The sequence below is a fragment of the Balaenoptera borealis genome, assembly GCF_965194805.1.
Source record: "Balaenoptera borealis genome assembly, chromosome: 9".
In the NCBI taxonomy this organism is placed as follows: Eukaryota; Metazoa; Chordata; class Mammalia; order Artiodactyla; family Balaenopteridae; genus Balaenoptera; species Balaenoptera borealis.
Genome location: NC_138873.1, coordinates 20,595,998 through 20,618,266, shown reverse-complemented (window position 1 = coordinate 20,618,266; position 22,269 = coordinate 20,595,998). Strand labels below are relative to the sequence as shown.

Below are 22,269 nucleotides of genomic sequence, written 5' to 3'. Positions count from 1 at the left end.
TTTCTTTGTGTCCTTTTCTTTTTCCTTAAAGTTAAGGAGAGGAACAATTGAGCTTCCCTTTGTGATCTGCCAAAAAATTGGGCTATTTAAAATTAAAATCTGAAAAAATTAAAAAACATTTTTTTATTAAGAAATACTTCATATCTTTTTATTAAAACTGGTTCCTGGGTGAACACATTATTTATTTCAGCATTCTTTTATATTTGCTTAAAATATAGCATATAGTTTGCCTTCTTAGATGTATAGTTAAATACCTAGAAATGTTTTCTGACTAAAATTTGAATGTGTGGCATTAGGATAATAAAATTATTATTAGTGTCAAGTATAAACAAGCCGGTGGATAAAGTCAGGAAATCAATAGGCTTGCTTCTCACCTGGCTATCCAGGACTTCCCATCATTTGATGAAAGTCATAGTTTATCAAATTCTAGGAGACAAAGAAATGCAGACCTCGAGATTCAACTACATATTATTCACTCAGTGTTGTTAATCTTGGGTATTGGTTTCATTTAGGAATTGTAACCATTTTCAGGATCACTGACTCAGTGAACATGTACTTACGATCATTTTCACTGTCATCTGAGTTTACAAAGGAATATCATTTTTCAGAAGTTCAATATAGGAATATGGTGAAAGTGTCAAGGAAATCCACTTAATTCATGAGTGGATGTACTTTGGCCATTTGCAAGCAGTAGGCAGCAATTATTAAATGGTAGCCATCAAGGTGTAAAGGACGTGAACCCAGGGACGAGTGGCCCATCCCAGAGAGCACTTTATTGTTTAGAAAGCTCTGATTAGAGGATACAGGAAATACTATGCTAGGGTAAAAAAGTTATCCACTCAGTTTAGAATCTGCCTGAATTTAGCATGGTAGAATCTATTATCTTATGTAGGATATTCATGTTTTGTAATATTGTTCTCAAAGGTTAAGATTATATACTGAGGGCTTCCCTGGTGGCGCAGTGGTTGAGAATCTGACTGCCAATGCAGGGGACACGGGTTCGTGCCCTGGTCTGGGAGGATCCCACATGCCGCGGAGCAACTGGGCCCGTGAGCCGCAATTAGTCAGCCTGTGCGTCTGGAGCCTGTGCTCCGCAACAAGAGAGGCCACGATAGTGAGAGGCCCGCGCACCGCGATGAAGAGTGGCCCCCGCTTGCTGCAACTAGAGAAAGCCCTCGCACAGAAACGAAGACCCAACACAGCCATAAATAAATAAAAATAAATAAAATTTAAAAAAAAAGATTATATACTGAATTGCCTGGATATTATTTTAATTAAACCCCCTACTGTATTTGTTATGTTACGTTACAAATACATGTTTCACTTATTTACTTTTTCACCAGTGAGGCCCAGAAGTGTTTAATCTAATTGTGAGTTTTTTTTTAAAAAGGTGAAATAATAATGGTATTAAAATTTTTACTTCATACAGAATTTTATGATTTGCAGCATATTCTCATTTCTTCAGTAACTTAGGAAAGGAGTCCTTATGTTTTCCTGTTTGCTAAATGAGTTTAGGTGGCTTAAGTCTTAAAAAAAACCTTTCAAGCATTAACAGCTTATTTAAGCCTTTTAACAACAGGCTACAGATGAAAATTAAAATAGAGATTGTTAATGGTTTCTATAGCAGTGCAGGGCAAATTTTAAAAAATTAAAACAAGTTTTTAAATTTTTGCTCATGGTATTGAATTGCTCCACAAAATAGTGCTTTTTTCTTTGTTTGTTTTTTGTGTTTTCAATTTGCTACTATTCATTGTGGGAATAATTTAGAAGATGTGTGTTATTATTATTCATGTCTTTACAGGCAATCCCTATTCAACAGAGAACAGGTCAGCTTGCTTCTGGAATTAGCTCACCACCTCTCCCCACAGATTATCTGGTTGAAATTAACAAAGTTTTACTTTCCATGGATGATGTTGAATTATCACTTAATACTCCAGAATTAAGCTCTGTTGTCTATGAAGACTTCTCTTTTCAGGAAGATTCTCTGAAGGTAAATATCCGGACACTGCATTTGAATAGCTGCAGTTGATGTAGAAATAAAGCAAGGAATTTGTCATTGTGCCTGCTTAGATTATCCATAACCTTTTACATTTGTGCCAAGGAATTAATAATATGTATGAAAAATAAACTTTTCCTATATCCACCAATGAAATACTGTCAAAATTTTTAATTTATTAAAAGTAGGTATGGATTTTTAAGCGTGCACAGTTATTAATGCTTTGCAACATCAGAGACTTTTAAAAATCAAACACATGCACAAACTATATTCCTTTCTCGTAGACTTGATTGTCATTTGATGTAAAATGTTGACATTTATCTTGCCACCTATAACGATTTAAGATTGGCTAGTGGTTGGGTATGGAATGACATGTTGATTGTAAGTTAACTAGGGATCTGAAAGTTTTCAGTTAATTCACAAAACTAATATCAAGACTCTTTCATATAATTTGATTGCATTTATGTATCAAGTCACAATAAAATTGCTGATAGAGTTGATAGGTTTGATAGCTCATTTCTGTCATTTAAATTAGTATTATTAGGTATTTGAAAATATAAATAATTTCTAGCTTCAAACACTTCAGTACCTTTACAGAATGTTATTGAAGCTTTTTATATGTCCTGTACAAATGCCACTTTGGACATCTGTGAGGATTTTTTTCCCACCATTAGGATATTATGTAACATTCCTCATGCTTTGGCCAATACAGGGTATTATTTTTTTTTAAAAGTTTCCAGTTTTGATAAGCAACGATTATGATGTCTCATTATTTTTAAGTAACTTATTCAATATAAATTTTTGGCCTCCTGTGATTCCATTCTTTTATCTCTTTGCTGAATTTTGTTAACATATGACAATATATTCATAGACCATCAAAGACCAACTGGACAAACTCGGAGAGCAGATTGCAATCATTCATGAAAAACAACCAGATGTTATCCTCGAAGCTTCTGGACCTGAAGCCATTCAGATCCGGGACACACTTACTCAGTTGAATGCAAAATGGGACAGAATTAATAGAATGTACAATGATCGTAAAGGGTATGTTTAAATTAATATTTAATTTTTTAAAAAGGTCTATAAGTTCATATGTACATTAAGATTAGTGAGAATATATTTCAAATCCTTGTAATAGGCCCTGTTTAATAAATTGTGATGTAGTTCCTTAAAGAAGAATCAACTCACATATACATGATCATTTGCAACGTAATATATAATATTTTAATAATTAAGGAAGCACTTTTATTTATTTATTTTTATTGAAGTATAGTTGACTTACAATATTATATTAGTTTCAGGTGAACAGCATAGTGATTCAATATTTTTACATTTTATGCACCATATGAAGTTATTACAATATTATTGACTATATTCCCTGTGCTGTACATTACAACCCTGTGACATATTTATTTTATACTAGTAGTTTGTACCCCTTAATCCTTCTTCACATATGTCACCCATTCCCCCTACCGCCTCCCCTCTGGCAATCACTAGTTTGTTCTCTGTATCTGTGAGTATTTTTCTGTTTTGTTATATTTGTTTCTTTTGTTTTTTAGGCTTTGCATGTAAGTGAAAACATACAGTATTTGTCTTTCTCTGTCTGACCTATTTCACTTAGCATATACCGTCTTGGTCTATCCATGCTGTTGCAAATGGCAAGGTTTCATTCTTTTTATGCCTGAGTAATATTCTTATATATATCTTCTTTATCCATTCATGTGTTGATGGACATTTAAGTTGCTTCCATATCTTGGCTATTGTAAATAAAGCTGCTATGAAAATGAGGGTGCAGATATCTTTTCAAGTTAGTGTTTTTGTTTCCTTTGGATCTATTCCCAGAGGTGGAATTGCTGGATCAGAGGGTAGTTATATTTTTAATTTTTTGAGTATCTTTTATACTGTTTTCCATGGTGGTAATACCAATTTACATTCCCCCCAACAGTGTACAAGGGTTCCCTTTTCTCCACATCCACACCAGCACTTGTTATCTCTTGTCTTTTTGATGATGGTCATTGTAACAGGTACGAGGTAATGTTTCATTGTGGTTTTAATTTGCATTTCCCTAATGACTAGTGATGTTGAGCATCTTTTCATGTACCCATTGGCCTTTCGTATATGTTCTTTGGAGAAATGTCTTTTCAGGTCCTCTGCCCATTTTTCAATTGGATTATTTGATTTTTTGATATTGAGTTGTGTGAGTTCTTTATATATTTTTGATATTAACCCCTTGTCAGACATATTGTTTGCAAGTATCTCCTCCCATTTGGTAGGTTGCCTTTTTATTTTATTGATGGTTTCCTTTGCTGTGCAAAAGCTTTTTAGTTTGATGTAGTCCCATTTGTATATTTTTGCTTTTGTTGCCTTTGCCTGAGGAGATATATCCCCCCAAATATTGCTAAGACCTATGTCAAAAAGCATACTGCTTGTATTTTCTTCTAGGAGTTTTATGGCTTCAGGTCTTACACTTAAGTCTTTAATCCATTTTGAGTTTACTTTCATATATGGTGTGAGAAAATGGTCTAGCTTCATTTTTTTACATGTACCTGTCCAGTTTCCACAACACTGCTTATTGAAGAGATTGATACTATATATAGAAAATTCTAAAGACTCCACCAAAAACTACTAGAACTAATAAATGAATTTAATAAAGTTGCAGTATACAAAATTAATGTACAGAAATCAGTTGCATTTCTATACACTAATAACAAACTATCAGAAAGAGAACTTTAAGAAAAAAATCCCATTTGCAATCCTTTTGCATCTAAAAGAATGAAATACCTAAGAATAAATTTAACCAAGGAGGTGAAAGACCTGTACTCTGGAAACTATATGACATTGATAAAAGAAAGTGAAGACAACACAAATAAATGGAAAGGTATACTGTGTTCATGGATTGGAAGAATTAGTATTGTTAAATGTCCTTACTACCCATAGCAATCTACAGATTCGGTGCAATCCCTGTCAAAACACCCATGGTATTTTTCACAGAGCTAGAACACAGAATGCTAATATTTGTATGGAACCACAAAAGACCCCGAATAGCCAAAGCAGTCTTGTGAAAGAAGAACAAAGCTGGAGGTATCATGGTCTCTGACTTCAAACTATATTACAAAGCTATAGTGATCATTACAGTATGGTACTGGCAGAAAAAGACATTTAGATCAATGGTATGGAATAGAGAGCCCAGAAATAAACCCACGCACATACAATTAATCTACGCCAAAGAAAGCAAGCATATATAATGGAGAAAAGGAAGCACCTTTAATTTTTAGTATCTGAATAGTGTCCATTTTCTTTAAAAATCTTGAAAAGGATTTTCAGTAATGTTCAATTTCTCCACACACTTGATGATTAATGTGAGTGAAGAGCAGAGACAGCTACAGATAATTGGAATCCATATATAACCCCAAAGCCTTTTTTAAAAAAATAACCTTCTGTTTAATAGAATGTTTTTGAGCCTCCTTCTTTCTACTTTTTGACCAGGCCTATTAACAGGTAGAAACAAAAATTGGTAAGACTTTTGATGGTAGCTGTGTATGTATGGAAAGTCAAATATGATGTGAAATAGCTCAATATAAATTACAGTGTAAGAGTAACGTTAACACAGAAAAATATACCGGAAAACCTTAGAGACATACACACAAAAATAGGCATGGTGCTCTTCATCTTCTTTTTTTGTTTTAGCTTACATATTTCACGTGATTATACAATCCTTGGAAAGGTAACTTTTAATAATCTTTTGGCGTATTTCTTTGTATGGATTTTTAAAAACTTCTCTGTACATTTAGAGAATATCCTCTTACATACAGCTTTATGCATACTTCTGACTTTAATTAGACTTGATTATTAGATGAAGGCTAATTTGTTAAAAAATAATAACATTTTAAGGCTCTAGATTGCATCACAGTATTGGTCGTTATACCTCTGCCAACAGCATATGTGAAAGTGTCCTTCTTACTGAACCCTTGTTAACACTGACAGATTATTTTTAGACCTTTGCCAATTGTATAGTGATGGATTGCATCTCAATATGATTTTCATTTCTTTGATTATCAGCAAAATTTCAATATTTTTACATATGTTTATTGGCACCAGTGTTATTTCTTCTGTTAATGGGTAGGTCATGTTCTGTGCTTATTTTTCTATCATAGTATTATTATTTACTTCTTAATTTGCAAAAGCTTTTTTCTATATTAATATTAGCCATTCATATTTTTTGTTCATTCCTTAATTACTCACAGCTTTCCATGTACCCTTTATCTTTGTTAATGGTGTTTTTTGACATATAGAAATTTCAGTTTTCTATAATTATATGTTATGTCGTTTCCTTTGTAATTTCATTTTGTTTATATGCATATAAATTACCTTTTCATTGTGAGAGTAATTAAATATTTATATATATTTAAAACAATTTTGCTTGATTTAAAATTTACATGTAAAAACGAAACCATCTGAATTTTATTTTGATACATATTTTGTTTTAAGGCTCCAGTTTGGTGGTTCTATACACCAACTCTTTTTTAAAAATTCTTTTCCATTAGCAATATAGTTCCCTGTGCTATAAAGTAGTACCTTGTTGTTTATCCATTCTATATATAATTGTTTGCATCTGCTAATCCCAATCCCTCAATCCGTCCCTCCCCCCTTCCCCCTTGACAACCACAAGTCTGTTCTCTATGTCTGTAAATAGCAACTCTTTAGTAGCAAGAGTAGGGGCCATGCATCCCTACTTTTTAAACACTCCCCAGCTCACTTTTTTATGCAGCCTGAGTTAAGAAACACTAATCTGTTCTATTTTGCCATGTTTTTCTTAAATAAACAACCAATTTTCTCTATATTTTTTGCTGAATAATTTAACTCTCCGTTATTGTTGGTGATACTTCCTTTACCATAAACTTAAAGGCATTTCAACTTCATATTTATTTAATTTTGCTAATTCTGCCTTCTCACACCATTAGTTTTAGTCTAATACCATAACACTTTCATTTTTAAAGCATTATTAATTTTTTTGTCTACCACAGTAAATTTTCTCTAACTATTCTAACATTAGAATTCATATTCTTTTTCTATATTTATTCTTCCAGTAAAATTTTAGTCATCTCAATCAATTTTTGAAAAAATGATGAATTTGAAATGTAGTATTTCACTCATTTGGGTCCTTTTCTGTGTCCTCAGTAAGGTTTTGAAAATTTGTCTGCATCTTTCTCCCCAGGACTATTACTTGGTAGTTTTGTGCTTTTCTTATTGTTGGTTAGTGTAGAGTTGATATATGGTAGCTTATTTCTGCATTTTCTGCACTGCGTGTGTTTGTGCGTGTGTGTGTGTGTGCGCGCGCACGTGTGTGAGTGTATGCCTGTGAGTATGGGTATAAATTTGATTTTCTTGGCCTTTCTTAGTATACTGACACATCATTTGTATCTAATGATAACTTTCTTCTTTTTTTCAATTATCCTATTTGCATATATGCATCTGGCTAATGTGGCAGAATTTCAAGAACGTTATGATTAGTAACGTTGATTGCAGATATTCATGCCATTTACTTGATTATAAAAATTTTAACTTTTTAGAAAATATTCCATAGTTTTTTTTTAATTGAGCACAGAACAGTATTCTCTTATGCTAGAAAAGTCTTCTCTATCACATTTTTATTTTATTATTTTGTTTTCTGTGTTTACTAGATTTCACTTGCTAGGAAGTTGTCTCTCTTATTTTCTTTAGCCCAGCACTTGGATGCATTAGTTGATTATGTTCTTATTCTTATTCCTAATTTTTGTTTAGTTTTTCTCTTCCAACCTTGGTAACCTATCCTAAAATGTTTATTTTTCCCCATTCCTATGTGCCCACTTTTACAAGCAGTAAGTGAGCACTCCTTTCTATTCTTTTCTTTTCATAGAACATCGAGGCAATGGCAAATATCCTGTGCTTTCATGGTTTCATAACCGTTATCAGTCATAATCACACCTGGGTGACCACCAAGTCATTTGTCTATGCCAGGTCTCTGTGCTGTTTTGCTTATAAAATTTTTTAAGTATTGTTGGCCTGTGGTAAAAGATAAATACCATGAAAATAAACAGGTATCTTTCTTTGAGAAGTCCCTTATGCCTCTTTTGTAATGGTTCATGGCATTAGCTTTCATATTTTTCCTTAATAAGTAATTTTAGAACCATCTTAGACAAACAGTGGAACAGTGGAGAAATAAGCCAGTTATATTTCTTCCTTCTCATCTTAGATCCTTGGATCTTTGTGTATCTTCTCTCCTAAGAATGTCTTCCCAGATATTTATCCTCTGTATCTTCTTCGTGCCCCTCACTGCTGTGTGGACAAAGTTCAGACTTCTTATCTTGACCTTAGAAGCTTTTTAACAGTGTTCTCCAGTTGGCCTAATTTCTAGTACCTTATACGTACTGCTCAAAAACAAGTTTTCTTCACTCATTTCACATAAACTTGATTAAAATTTCCTTTACCTTCTTTACCTTCCCAGCTTTCTGATTCTTATTCAGAATTCCATCTTTTACCAGGAATAGTTTTCCTTCTTAATTTAATCAGTCATTCTTTTTCCATCATTTAAAAAGTGTTTGAAACTCAGTTTCATCATAGAAGACTTCACCCATCCACCTACCTATGTATACCTATACCTATCTATCCGTGCACCATTCATTTAATGAATATTTATTGAGTGCCGACTAATGAAGATTGTCTTAATATATTCTCTTAGTGTTTTGTTTGAAGTGCTCTTATTTTCATTATGCCCAATAGAACATTGCTTCCCTGTGGGCACTCAACAAATATTAATGGAATTTTTATTCAGTGATTTTCATGGAAGAAGGAAACAAAGATTATTTAGGAGTTAGCGATGTCAGGGACCATTTTATTATTTTTTAAAATAATATTACCTTTTTATTATATAAACATTTTAGTAGAATCATTAAAATTTCAGAGATCTCTTCTAAACTTCTCCTGGTACAACTACTCTAAACAAAGAGGCAGAGGGAAATTCTTTAGGATCCCAATCCAACAGAGCTTTTCTGTTTTACACTTATTTGTTCCAAATATGACAAGCACTGGAGTTTGACTTTATCTCATTTCTAAAGGAGTTATGTTTGAATAGAAGTCTTGATAGTCTTTGTTTCATTGCCTAACCTGAGCTTTGCAGGCACTCCCATCCTGTGCTGTGTTCAGGTCAATGGGACACACTGGATTAGTCCCTGCACAGAGTATGTTAGTCTGCTAGGGCAGCCATAATAAGATACCACAGACAAGGTGGCTTAAACAACAGACATTTATTTTCTGTCAGTTCTGGAGGCTGATACCGGAAGAGTTAGCTTCCGGTGAGGCTTCTCTTACTGGCTTGCAGATGGCCACCTTCTCACTGTATCCTTACCTTACATGGCCTTTCCTCTGTGCTCTTGCAAAGAGAGAGAGAGACAGAGAGGCAGAAAGAGGCAGACATAGAGAGAGATATCTCTGGTGTCTCTCCCTCTTATTAGGACAGCAGTCCTATGGGATTAATGACCCACATGACCTCATTTAACCTTAATTACCTCCCTAAACACCCTGTCTCCAATATAGTCATGTTGGGGGTTTGGGCTTCAACATACGAATTTTGGGGGATGCAATTTAGTCCATAACACAGAGATAATAGACTGCAAGGAAATTTTTTTTTAACATCTTTATTGTAGTATAATTGCTTTACAATGGTGTGTTAGTTTCTGCCTTATAACAAAGTGAATCAGCTATACATATACATATATCCCCATATCTCCTCCCTCTTGCGTCTCCCTCCCACCCTCCCTATCCCACCCCTCTAGGTGGTCACAGAGCACCGAGCTGATCTCCCTGTGCTATGCAGCTGCTTCCCACTAGCTATTTATTTTACATTTGGTAGTATATATAAGTCCATGCCACTCTCTTACTTCGTCCCAGCTTACCCTTCCCCCTCCCTGTTTCCTCAAGTCCATTCTCTACGTCTGTGTCTTTATTCCTGTCCTGCCCCTAGGTTCTTCAGAACCTTTTTTTTTTTTTAGATTCCATGTGTATGTGCTAGCATATGGTATTTGTTTTTCTCTTTCTGACTTACTTCACTCTGTGTGACAGACTCTAGGTCCATCCACCTCACTACAAATAACTCAATTTCGTTTCTTTTTATGGCTGAGTAATATTCCATTGTATATATGTGCCACATCTTTATGCATTCATCTGTCGACGGACACTTAGGTTGCTTCCATGTCCTGGCTATTGTAAACAGAGCTGCAATGAACATGGTGGTACATGACTCTTTTTGAATTATGGTTTTTTCCAGGTATATGCCCAGTAGTGGGATTGCTGGGTCATGTGGTAGTTCTATTTTTAGTTTTTTAAAGACCCTCCATACTGTTCTCCATAGTGGCTGTATCAATTTACATTCCCACCAACAGTATACTGCAAGGAAATTTTAAAGTGTTTTGGCCTTTTGGGTTTTGTTCTAGCTGGGAACTAAGTGTTTTGGAAGTAAAATGCTATTTTTTTCCTAAGGGAATAGAGTAATTAATCATGTTTTACACTTCATGGTGTTTGAAATGTTAAGTGTTTAAAGTTGGGTGGGTTAACATGCCTGCAGCTAATCTATCTTGATTTGCCAAGCCAGAGAAGGCTGTCTTTTCAGTTAAAACGCTGCCTAGTGTGTGTGTATGTGTGCATGAATATGGGGGGCGGGGTGGTGTATGCAGATTGCTTTGCTCTTGGTATGATGCATGTTTCTCTAAGAGGAATCATTAACTGTAATCCACTACGGAAACTGGTCTTACAGAGCAGTGAGCTGTGAATTCACTCATTTGAGGCTTTCAGTTTAAATGAGATTTGAATTTTCATTTTAGAAAATTGCTTCTAGACGGTCCTGGAAAGTTTGGAAACCTATTTTATTTTGTTTGTTGTCCTCTAGTTATTTCGATAGGGCTGTGGAAGAATGGAGACAGTTCCATTGTGACCTTAATGACCTCACACAGTGGATAACGGAAGCTGAAGAGTTGCTGGCTGATACTTTTGCTCCAGATGGTGGCCTGGACTTAGAGAAAGCCAGGATACATCAGCAGGTGAGTGCTTTCTGTCAGAGGATGAGGATCTGCTAAAAAAGGTGGCATATTTATTTAGTATGCGCCATTTAAGACAGATTTCGAAAGTAAGGGCTCACTATATTAATTTTTCAGGAGTATACAGAGAATCGGTAATTTTTGTTCCAGTTCTAGTTTCCAGTTTTAAAGGTTTAAGAGAAAATGGTTATTTCAATTTTTAATTAGGATTTTAAAGAAATTTAAATAAAAAAATACTCTTTAGTGGAATATGTGAAAAACAATTTTATTTTTAAAATTTTATGTTTAGAACAATACTTGTAAAATTTTGTACTCAAGACTACGTCAAGGCCAGAACGATATCTGCATACCTCGCCTCTATTTTCTATACTTAAACACTTAGGCGTCTTAATTTTCTTTGTATCATTGATCATTATCATAAAAGTAAATTATTCTTGAGCTATATCAGGACAGCTGCTCATGTAAGTCTAATTCAGTCTTGGGAAAATATAACACAATAGCTAAATCAGTTCTGCTGATAATAATGGGTCGTTAAAAATAATGGTTGAAAGCAAGCAAAATTTCAATTTACCATTGTTGAAAATATTTTCTCTTTTATTAAATTTTTAAAATATATTTTATGTAGAAGGCTTCTGAGGAGTTAGAAAATGCTTTTATTTTTCTCATAAATATGTTAATGCATTTTTTCTTATTTTTAGAGTTACAGAGAAGTGCTTAAATTTGACTTTAAAATATCCTTTCTTAATCCGTTGCTTAAAAATTTACAGACCAGTGAAGCAATGTCTCAGTAAAATGCACATTGAGGGTTACTTATATATGGTAGGACGTAGTGGTATATAGGGGTAGAGGGTTTAAAATTTTTTTAAGGGACACTTTCAAGCACGTGTATAGAAGATAGGCAATTCACTTCAATCAAACATGATTGATGCTTATGCATCAATGTAAACAGCAGTGATTTATTTTATGTTATTAGGCTGTCCTCTTCCACTCTATTTTGCCTGATGACATTCATGAGAGTGGGTTAGATTTCAAAATAGATTTCATTTAATGTGTTCAATGAAATGTAATTGAAATGTTAAAAATGCCTTTTTTCATATACGTAAAATATCCTTCCAGGGCTTTGTTTCTCTAACACTTAAATTGACACCACACCAATGGTACCTGGGTGGGTTCATTACCTCAGAACAGTTTAGTGTAGAAGTGGAGTTAATCTTGAGTTGTTCTCTGTCACAGGAGCTCGAGGAGGGCATTGGCAACCACCAGCCCAGTTTTGCAGCACTAAACAGAACTGGGGATGGGATTGTACAGAAACTCTCCCCGACAGATGGAAGCTTCTTGAAGGACAAGCTGGCAGGTTTAAACCAACGCTGGGGTGCGATCGCTGCAGAAGTGAAGGATCGGCGGCCAAGGTGATTTAGCCGTGATAATTCGAGGGCACGGGGTGAAGGTATTTGGGCAGAGCCTTTTGAGATACGACCCAATGAGTTCCAGGTCCTTTTATTGTCTGATGTTAATACAGTAGGAGTTTTATTGACATTTAAGACCTCCAATGTCCATGTTCTGTATTTTTAGGACATTGTCTCTTTCTGTGTCTTTAGGCTGTCTGTAGTCTGACTTTTCTACTCAGATATCATACATGTCAAAAAAAACCTTTATTTCTCTTTTTCCTGTTTATTATGATATGGCGACTATGTGGCAGAAACTTGAAGTAGGCGGAGGAACACCCTGGACTCCCAGTCTGAAGATCTGGATTCAGGGTCAGGCCTCTGCCTCACTCGTTTCCTGACTGGGCCTCGGGGTCTTCATGACTAATCCCTCTCACTCGGTAGTTCTTGGTGTCTAAGGGTGTCCTATATCCTTATATGTCAGTGCTGAGTACATAGTACAGTTCCTCATTTATGTGACATAATAAATATAATGTATTATTGTGCGTTTTTATGTCAGATTATGTTACAGTGCCTCAGATTTTATTAGGGTGTCTTCTGATTACAAACACGTTTGATTACCAGTGAATATAATACTCAACATTACACATATTATTTTATATATTACTATACAGTTATTTGAAGTTATGTTTTGAGACAATCAAGTCTTAATGGATGATTCCTACTTAATACATTTCATCTCATTAATGGCCTTTTTTTGGGAGGGGTGGGTTGATGATAGTTTTGGGTTAAAAAGCCCCAGGTAATTTTTTTCCTGCTAATTTTAACTGTGTAGATGATGTATTATTTTAGTGATAAGCTATTGTTATGTTAATGGCTAATCTAATACTTTATCAAGTATATAGTATGACATAAAATATTGAACTTTGAATATTTGGCTTATGGCTGCTTTTTATAAAATAACATCATCTGTTATTTTGTGTGTTTTGGTAGGAGTCAAATCATAGTTTGTGTGTCTTGGTTGAGAGGTTGCCATGTGGAAGAGACAGGGTTTGGCCTCATTTAATCGTCACAACTACTCTCTGAGGGGACTATTTAGACCCATTGTACAGCTTTGGAAACTGAGGCTCAGAGAGGAGAGGTTAAGTAACTTGTCTAGGGTCTCACAGAAAATTAGTGACAGTGCTAACTTATGCTCTCAAATACTACGCCTGTAAAACTTCGGAAGACCTCAGAGTTCGCTGGCCAGGTTTCCTCCCCTGTGAATGAAAACTAGGATATCTTCTTAGAGGAGTGTCATGAAGACTAAAGGAGACGGTGTTTGTAAAAAGTATTACTCCCTGACTATTCGTAGTAAAAATGAACGACTAAGGAACTCAGAGAGACTAAGATGAAGAAAATGTTTAAAGGAAAAAATGATCTGATGTGGTTAAATGACACATTTATTAAGAAGATAGAGTGTTGTCACAGACACAGGGGTGATGGATTGTGGAATTGAGGCATCGCAGGGGAGGGATCCTGAAGCTGGTTTTGAAGCATTTACAGCAATTTTCCATAAATTCCCCTTACAGATGGTCTTGTAGGGAAAAGGCACAGAACAGACAAGGTGGGAGGCATTAAATAGTATGGCCAGGCAAGAAATCTGTGAAGGTTGGATGGTGAAGAGGCTTCAGGGGACCAGGGGCAGGATTGGAAGCTGAGGTCCCATAGGATTTATGTGCCATGCTAGTGAGTCAGCAGGGAGAGTCCTTCTAGCTTGAAAATGATCTATCTCTCAGGTCTTCTTAAGGAAAAAGATGTACCTGCTGGCGTAGTATTAACAATAACTGCAGGAATTCCCCTAATCAATTTCAAATGGATCTCTGTGGAATGTGGTGATTATTGCTCCTGGGACTAACAAGGTGAACCTAATACATGTTTTACTCATTTTTTTGGAAGAGAAAAGAATAATGAATCTCTTCTCCAGCATCTTGTATTTTAACTAAAACAATATTTGTTTTCATAAAGTCATGTTTAACTTTACTTCAGGTTGTAATTTATCTCAAATTGGGACCACCTTGCAATGTTATGGGCTTATTATGTGTACTGTTATCAGTCATTGAGAAACAACACACAGCTCAATTTATTTTTGTATTGAGTGCCAGTCATTAAATATTTACACAGTTCAGCAACTTATGGTGTTACTCCTTAATGAGCAATTGTTAGCTACTGTTTGAACATGAATTTATAACTTGTTTTTACTTAGTGATAACATTTAAAATGTAGATTATATTTAGCTAGTTTGTAGATGAAAATTTTGTGTGACTCAAACATGTCTTATTGAAATTACTTGATAATGTTAGTTTTCTTCATAGATATATTTTCAAAATACTAAATTAGTCATGATTATGAAACATTGGAAATTTAAATTACAACTTTTTTTTTTTGAAACACAAGGTCTGTAGTAGTATTTGAGTTGTTTCCAAAGTTGTTACTTAAAGACTCTTCCATACAGAGGGTAAATTACCTGTTTTGGTACTGGTAGTCTAAACAATTCGTACTATTGCTTTATTTATTTATTTATTTAAATCTTGAAACAGTGTTCTCTCCTGATGGATACTTAACAATGAAAACTTGTGATTTTGTAGTGATTGTCATTAATTTTTTTTTAAATTGAAGTATAGTTTATTTACAATGTTGTGTTGTGTGAGTCTCAGGTGTGCCACAAAGTGATTCAGTTTATATATATATATTCTTTTTTATCGATAGATTCTTTTCCCTTATAGGTTATTACAAAATATTGAGTATAGTTCCCTGTGCTATACAATAGGTCCTTGTTGGTTATCTATTTTATATATAGTATTGTGTATATGTTAATACCAAACTCCTAATTTATTCCCCCCCCTTTCCCTTATCAGTTTTTTAAACATTAAAATACTCTCCTTCAAATATTGCTCTCTATTAAATATATAAGATTTATTTAGCATTTTATTCTCTCTCTATATATATAGTATCATTATGTTAGGTTTATTTGTGATTAAAAAGAAAAAGTCATAGCCATAAAAAATGTAAATTCTTATTAGGGACGACATAGTGTAATTCATTTAAAAAATTGCTTTCTATTTTTAAACCAGCAGCTAATAGCAGCAGCTATAAAAATGATACCACCACCAAGCTCTAAATAGCTTTCAAACTCTTTCTTAAAAATACATAATCTTGTTTGTCATATGAGTTCTAGTCATATTCTCATCTTTTGACAGATGGTTTATATAATTATAAATGTTATTCTTATAACATTAAAAAGTTGTAATTGAGGCAGGTTTTTTTTTATATTCATATGACTATTTGTTTCCTTACAGCCTTTAAAGCTTTGGCTTTGTTTTTTCTAGATCTTTTTTTATAACTTGGTGCTATATTCAAATATAATACTTATTTTAATGAGCTAATCAAATTTCTATTTTTTCTTGTCTTTCTGAATATTTGTAAAAATTTCCCATTCTCAGTATCTTGCCTTGTTCTTGTTCTTTCTTTCCTATGAATAAAGTAGAGTAATAGTTGCAACCTAATGTGAATAATATGTCATATAATGATACTTTTCTATCTCCATGGAGTACTCATAAAGAATTATGTATTTTTCCTTAATTATTTTAGATAAAGACATTTTTCATGTTTTCTTTTTAAAACCTCCATTATGTTGTACAGTGGTATCTAGCTTAAAATAAGTCCTTTGTATTAAATTTCTATATAGTTTTTCACGATGAGAGAAGACAACATTATTTAGTTTTAATGTTTTTTAATTTAATGAAGGAAGAGATCTTATTCTTATGTTTGCAAATAATCTTTGGTATTGCAGAACGTATGTATTACTATTAACACTCATTTACGAATACATATTAAAATAATACATATTAAAATAATTGTTTTGTGTGTGTGACATATTTAGTCAGAATATCTAATGCAAATATATAATGTTCTAGTTAATTGGATAATTCTTCTCAGTATTTTTCAATAATATAATCTTTTAGGTTAAAAGGAGAAAGTGAGCAGGTGATGGATTATAGAAAAAGACTAGATGAGATTATCTGTTGGTTAACAAAGGCCGAGAATGCTGTGCAAAAAAGATCAACCACTGAGCTGGAAGAAAACCTGCAAGAATTAACAGTAAGTGGTTTATTTGTCTCTATATTTGCCAGTGCTTTTTGATGCATGAATATTTTCACTGCAGATAAGATACTGCATGACTGAAGAAGAAAAGGGGAAGAAACTTTGTACTTTGTGGTAAATGTGGTGAACTTTAAAGAGGAATATCTTTTTTTTTTTTTTTAATTTTAAAGAGCAGCTGTCATTTTATTCTTGCAGCGGTAAGGCTTCACACACATAAAAGTAATAAGTCATGTGGTCTCAGTATTGGACCAAAGGTTTTTTGGAATATTTTAAACAGACGTCATCATTTTAGAATATAATAATGCTGTGAAGTATAGTTTTTTGCTTTTGGACTTAGAAGATAATTACTGATTCCTATCCATAAAACCGAGTCCTACAAGAAGACTCAAAGTGAGTTGAGAGTAACTCACTGCAGCTTACTATGGACTTAGCATCACGGTTGTATTAATCAAATTTTCTTTGTTGATCTGCAACCAACAAGAATTCTTTATAGTTGTATAGATATACAACATATAAAAATACATAAAGATATATAGATATGTTAATATACCCAAATATCCATACATTTTTATATCCACAAATTTTATATTTTTGTGTTAAGAATTAAAGTACTTGTAGTAGAACATTAAGCATAATGTGCTCACATTTTTACTAAACAAAAAGAAATTGTGTGTGAGTGTGGATAAACACATCTGCGTGCAACAAAGTATACCTAAAAGGATACCCACTAATCTGATAAGAGATTTTTTCTAAAGGAGTATGATTGAGGTATTGTGGGAAAGAAACTTTTAATATTGATGAAAAATACATGGCAAACAATTATTAAGTTTCCTTTTCAAAATGTGACAAATATCTAACAAACTTGCTCCTGTCTTATCTAAAAATTTCAATAGTTTTCTTGGACTATGCCTTTGGTAAACAATTTGGGGGCAGTCACAGGGGATGGGACAGTATATTAGGGTAGGTAGAGATAAGGTAGAGATGCATGCATAAAATGCTCCTGTTGTTTCTGGGGTTTTTTTGACCTTTCATTAGAATAGACATCATTTTATTAGCAAAGAACAGAATGTTAAGTTGTCAATGTAAATATGATATAATATGTTAAGAGACAGGGGGTCAGGGGTAGCAGTTCATGTACACACAATGCACACTGAAGGTGGGAGGTCATTCCCAAATTAGTTACAGTTTGTTAAGATAAGTTCAGGCTTCTTAGAAGTTTATTTTCCATTTAAGAAATGAAAGGTCCACATTTATAGGAGTACAGTAAGTTGCTGACATACGAAGGAGTTCTGTTCCGAGAGTGCGTTTGTTAAGTCCAATTTGTTTGTAAGTCCAACAAAGTTAGCCTAGGTACCCGACTAGCACAATTGGCTATATAATACTGTACTGTAATAGGTTTATAATACTTTTCACACAGATAATATGTACATAAAAAACAAACACAAAAAATAAAGAAAACATTATTAATCTTTACGGTACAGTACCTTGAAAGGTACAGTAGTACAGTGCAACAGCTGGCATACAGGGGCTGGCACGCATGTTCGCATCTTTGCAAGTTCGCAACTTGAAGGTTCATATGTAGGGGACTTACTGTATTTCCCAAAGAGATTCCTAATACAGTTCTTGATCTTTTCCTGGTATTACCACCTTTTAACCATACCTCTCTTCTGACTCCTTTAGGACTTAATCCAGGAGATGGATGATCAAGCTGAAAAACTCAAATGGCTGAATAGAACTGAATTAGAAATGCTTTCAGATAAAAGTCTGAGTTTACATGAAAGAGAAAAAATTTCAGAAAGCTTAAGAACTGTAAATTCGACATGGAATAAGGTGTGTGTTAAGAATTACTGTGACACCTTTCTCATGTTTACTGATTTTGTTGTTAAAGAAGTGGAATCAGGCAACTGTTTTACTTTTAAGTATACCCCAATATGAGCACATTTTATTAATGCTTACTAATATTGATAATTATATTTTTTTCATCTGTCATGGATGGAAGCATATGTTCTCAAAGAATACTTATTTTACATGGAATTTTTTTGGCCTAGGAGATTTGTACATTATATACTATATTAAATAATGAGTATATATTAGAATTAGGCAATAAAATGCTAATAATTATACTCTGAAAATGAAAGCATTAAAATAACTTTGTGATGTTGCACGTGACTTTTCACATACGTAGATTTATTTATTTATTTATTTATATTTATTTATTTATGGCTGTGTTGGGTCTTCGTTTCTGTGTGAGGGCTTTCTCTAGTTGTGGCAAGAGGGGGCCACTCTTCATCGCGGTGCGCGAGCCTCTCACTATCGCGGCCTCTCTTGTTGCGGAGCACAGGCTCCAGACGCGCAGGCTCAGTAATTGTGGCTCACGGGCCTAGTCGCTCCGCGGCATGTAGGATCTTCCCAGACCAGGGTTCGAACCTGTGTCCCCTGCATTGGCAGGCAGATTCTCAACCACTGCCCCACCAGGGAAGCCCCCGTAGATTTATTTTTAATGATTTTATTCATTCAACATGTATTTACTAGGTTCCACGTGGGATGTAATGGTATGTGGCTACAAATATGACTAAGATAAAGTCCTTTCTCTCATACTGTTACTTTTTTTGCAGTTGAAACAGAGGTAGATAAAGTAATAGATTTCTATATATTTTGGCTTGGGTACATACCATAATAGAGTGTGAGGTCTGTCTGGGACATTGAATGGATATGTTTCTGCCCTGGTTTGGATAGGTCCCATATCAGTCATTTTCCTCCCTCTCTATCCTTTTAAAATGATAGCACTCATTCTATATCTAATGATTTAGGTGCTTTATTGATCTAGCCTCTCTGCTTGAGAATTACCGTCTTGATGAGTTACTGTGATTGATGACTCACACATCTGTATCTCTGGCCTGGACTCTCTCATTACTCTAGACTTCATCACAGCTGCCTGCTCGGCATCTCCACTTCAGTGTCTAATAGGTATCTCAGACTGACATACAAAGTCAGACTCCTGATCTCCACCTCCCTCCTGTGCCTTATTTAGTACACCTCTCCCACCTCAGTTACTGGTAATTACATCCTTATTGTGTTTTATGCCAAAAACCCTGGACTCAGTCTTATGACATGTGAATTATATCTCAATTAAAAACAAACAAACACGTAAACCTTGGAGTCACTATCATCAGCTTCTCCTTCAAAATGCCTGTCTCTTTGATGGACGGTTTGAATGGATGGCTAGATGACTAGATACATGATAAGGCAAATACAGCAAAATTTTAACAATTGTACATATTGAGTGGCACATGGGTGTTCCCTGGGCAATTCTTTCGGCTTTTCTTAGGTTTGCGAAATTTCATAAATTTGACTATTTCTCACTACCCCATGGCCACTAAGTTGTTTCAAGCCGCCGTCATCTCTTGTTGTATGATTCCTACAGTGGCCACTTCACTAGTCTTCCTGTTTCCTCCTTTTCCCTTTGTCAGTCTCTTCTCAGGAAAGCAGCCAAAGTATTTGTTAAAACATAACTCAGTTTAAGTAACTCCCCTGAACAAAGCCCACTAATGGTATTCCATCACATTCAGAGTAAAGGCCAAAGTCCTTACTGTGACTTATTAGGTTCATCATGTTCTGGCTTCCTGTTATCTCTCTGACTTCATCTGCTACTCTGTCTCCCTGTGCTGCTTTCCAGGCTTGTTGGCCCCGTGTCAAACATGCCAGACTCAGCTTGTGCATAATCAATCAGAGCACATGCATTTATTTAACACAGAGGATGTCAGTGGGTATTGTGTAGAATAGGGTATGGTAGTCACTTTGGGAGCACGATGTTAGATGGAGCCAAACCTTCCTTTATCACAGGACTTCACACAGATTTTACACTAATTATGTGAATTACGAATGTCTGAGACCAAGCAATGCTTACTCTGTAGAGAATTTCAACAAACACATTTTAAGAAATACTAATCTGAGATATTTCATTCATTCATGCTTTTATTCATTCACTTAATAGGTTTTTACTGGACTCTCATTTTATGCCAGGCACCATTTTAAGAGCTAGGAATACAGTAAAGAGCATGAAAATGCTTCTAACCCAAAGAGCTTATTGTGGGTGAGACAAGTAGATAAGCAATTATAACAAAGAGGTATCCATGGGGACATAAAGGTGGGGCACCTACCTGGCTTTGGGCGATAACCATGGAAGATTTTGTGGAGATCATATCCAAGCTAAGATGATAAAAGATGAATGAGTATTGGTCAGATGGAGAATGGAGGAAAAGGCATTGCAGGAAAAAGAAGCAGTAAGTGAAAGGGTCTAGAGGGGACAGAGAGTGAATCTGGGTCCTGGAAGTAGCTCAATATGAATTGGAAGGACAAGAGATGCTTGCAGAGACCTAGGGGCCTCACCATGCATCACAAGGAATTCGAGTTCCGTCTTGAGGCTATTTCACCACCTTGAAAGCAGTGGGAAACTGTTGATGGGTTTTAAACAAGTTACATTTTGAAAGATCACTATAGCTGCACCACAGAGATGGATGGAGCGAACCCAAGGATGGATATGCTTAGGACATCAGGACATCAAGTCCTCTGAGCAAAGCCCACCATCCAGATCAGGGTAACTGATCTGGGAAAATAGTTAGAGTCATTAGACAACTTTGTGAAGAGAGTGTCAAGGAGGCAGATGATGAATCCATATTTGGGCACGTCTGAATGTACAGTTGACAGGGAGAGCTGGACTGAAGATACGTTTTGGGGAGTCTTCAGCCTCTTAAAACTCCACGTGATAAGTGAAACCATTAGAAACCAGGACCCAGGGAGAGAGGCCAGTATCGAGGGTTAGAAGACCAAAAAAACCTACCCTGTAGAATGTTGGTATTTGGTGGATGGGCAGAGGAAAATGAGCTGGGGAAGGACACTTAGAAGATCAGTCAGAGAGGTGGGAGTAAAATCAAGATTGTAGAATATTAACAAAATGCAAGGGAGAGGGAGTGGTAGCATTAAATGTTGCAAAGGGGCAAGGCAGTTAAGGACTGGATGACATTCTTGATGCTAGTGGAGCTGGGGGTCAAGCAAGACTGCAGCGGATAGTAGTTAGTGAAAGTGGACACAGAAGCTTAGACATTGAGGGGGAGGAAAGCGGCGGCATTATCATTTAGAAGAACGCTTCCTCTTCAGAAAATATAATCGTCTTTATTTATATACTGTCCTTCTCTTTCTGTTTGGCCTGATGCTCTAGGTATGCAGAGAAGTGCCTAGTGCGCTGAAGGAACGCATCCAGGAACCCTGTTCTGTTGCTCAGACAAGAATTGCTGGTAAGATACAGTTTAGTTCTTTACAAAATTTTTCATACATAACAAAATTTTATGATTACGAGCATTGTATGTGAATTAGAAAAACTTATTTAAAAACACAATGCAGTTGTGATTTCTTATTCTGCTTTCAATCATTTGAAAAGAACATCTTCTCTAAACACAAGACATATTTCACTGCCCAGTGTGTGCAAGGCATTCCTCTGATGGGAGGTGAGACTTTTAGCCTTTCCTGGGACCAGAGTAGAACCAGATGCTGCTGGAGGCAAGGGAAGAGGCAAGGAGAGGACACTGGAAAATAGTTTTCTGGGGACATTTTAAAGTGACAATTCTCCTAACTTGCTGTCCTGATTCTCTTCTTATCTTACCACTCCTCGATAATCTAT

The 22,269-nt window shown here is 35.1% G+C and overlaps 1 protein-coding gene across 10 annotated transcripts in view; it reads left to right on the top strand.

The window, feature by feature from the left end:
* UTRN (utrophin) overlaps positions 1-22,269 on the top strand; it is a 499,657-nt gene that overhangs the window by 208,907 nt on the left and 268,481 nt on the right. For all 10 annotated transcript variants that reach the window (XM_082405402.1, XM_082405400.1, XM_082405405.1 and 7 more), the window contains 7 exons: positions 1,802-1,990; positions 2,868-3,040; positions 10,917-11,067; positions 12,298-12,473; positions 16,454-16,589; positions 18,273-18,422; positions 21,811-21,886. In XM_082405402.1, the coding sequence (XP_082261528.1) occupies positions 1,802-1,990; positions 2,868-3,040; positions 10,917-11,067; positions 12,298-12,473; positions 16,454-16,589; positions 18,273-18,422; positions 21,811-21,886 (1,051 nt within the window). The remainder of the gene's footprint in view (positions 1-1,801; positions 1,991-2,867; positions 3,041-10,916; positions 11,068-12,297; positions 12,474-16,453; positions 16,590-18,272; positions 18,423-21,810; positions 21,887-22,269) is intronic.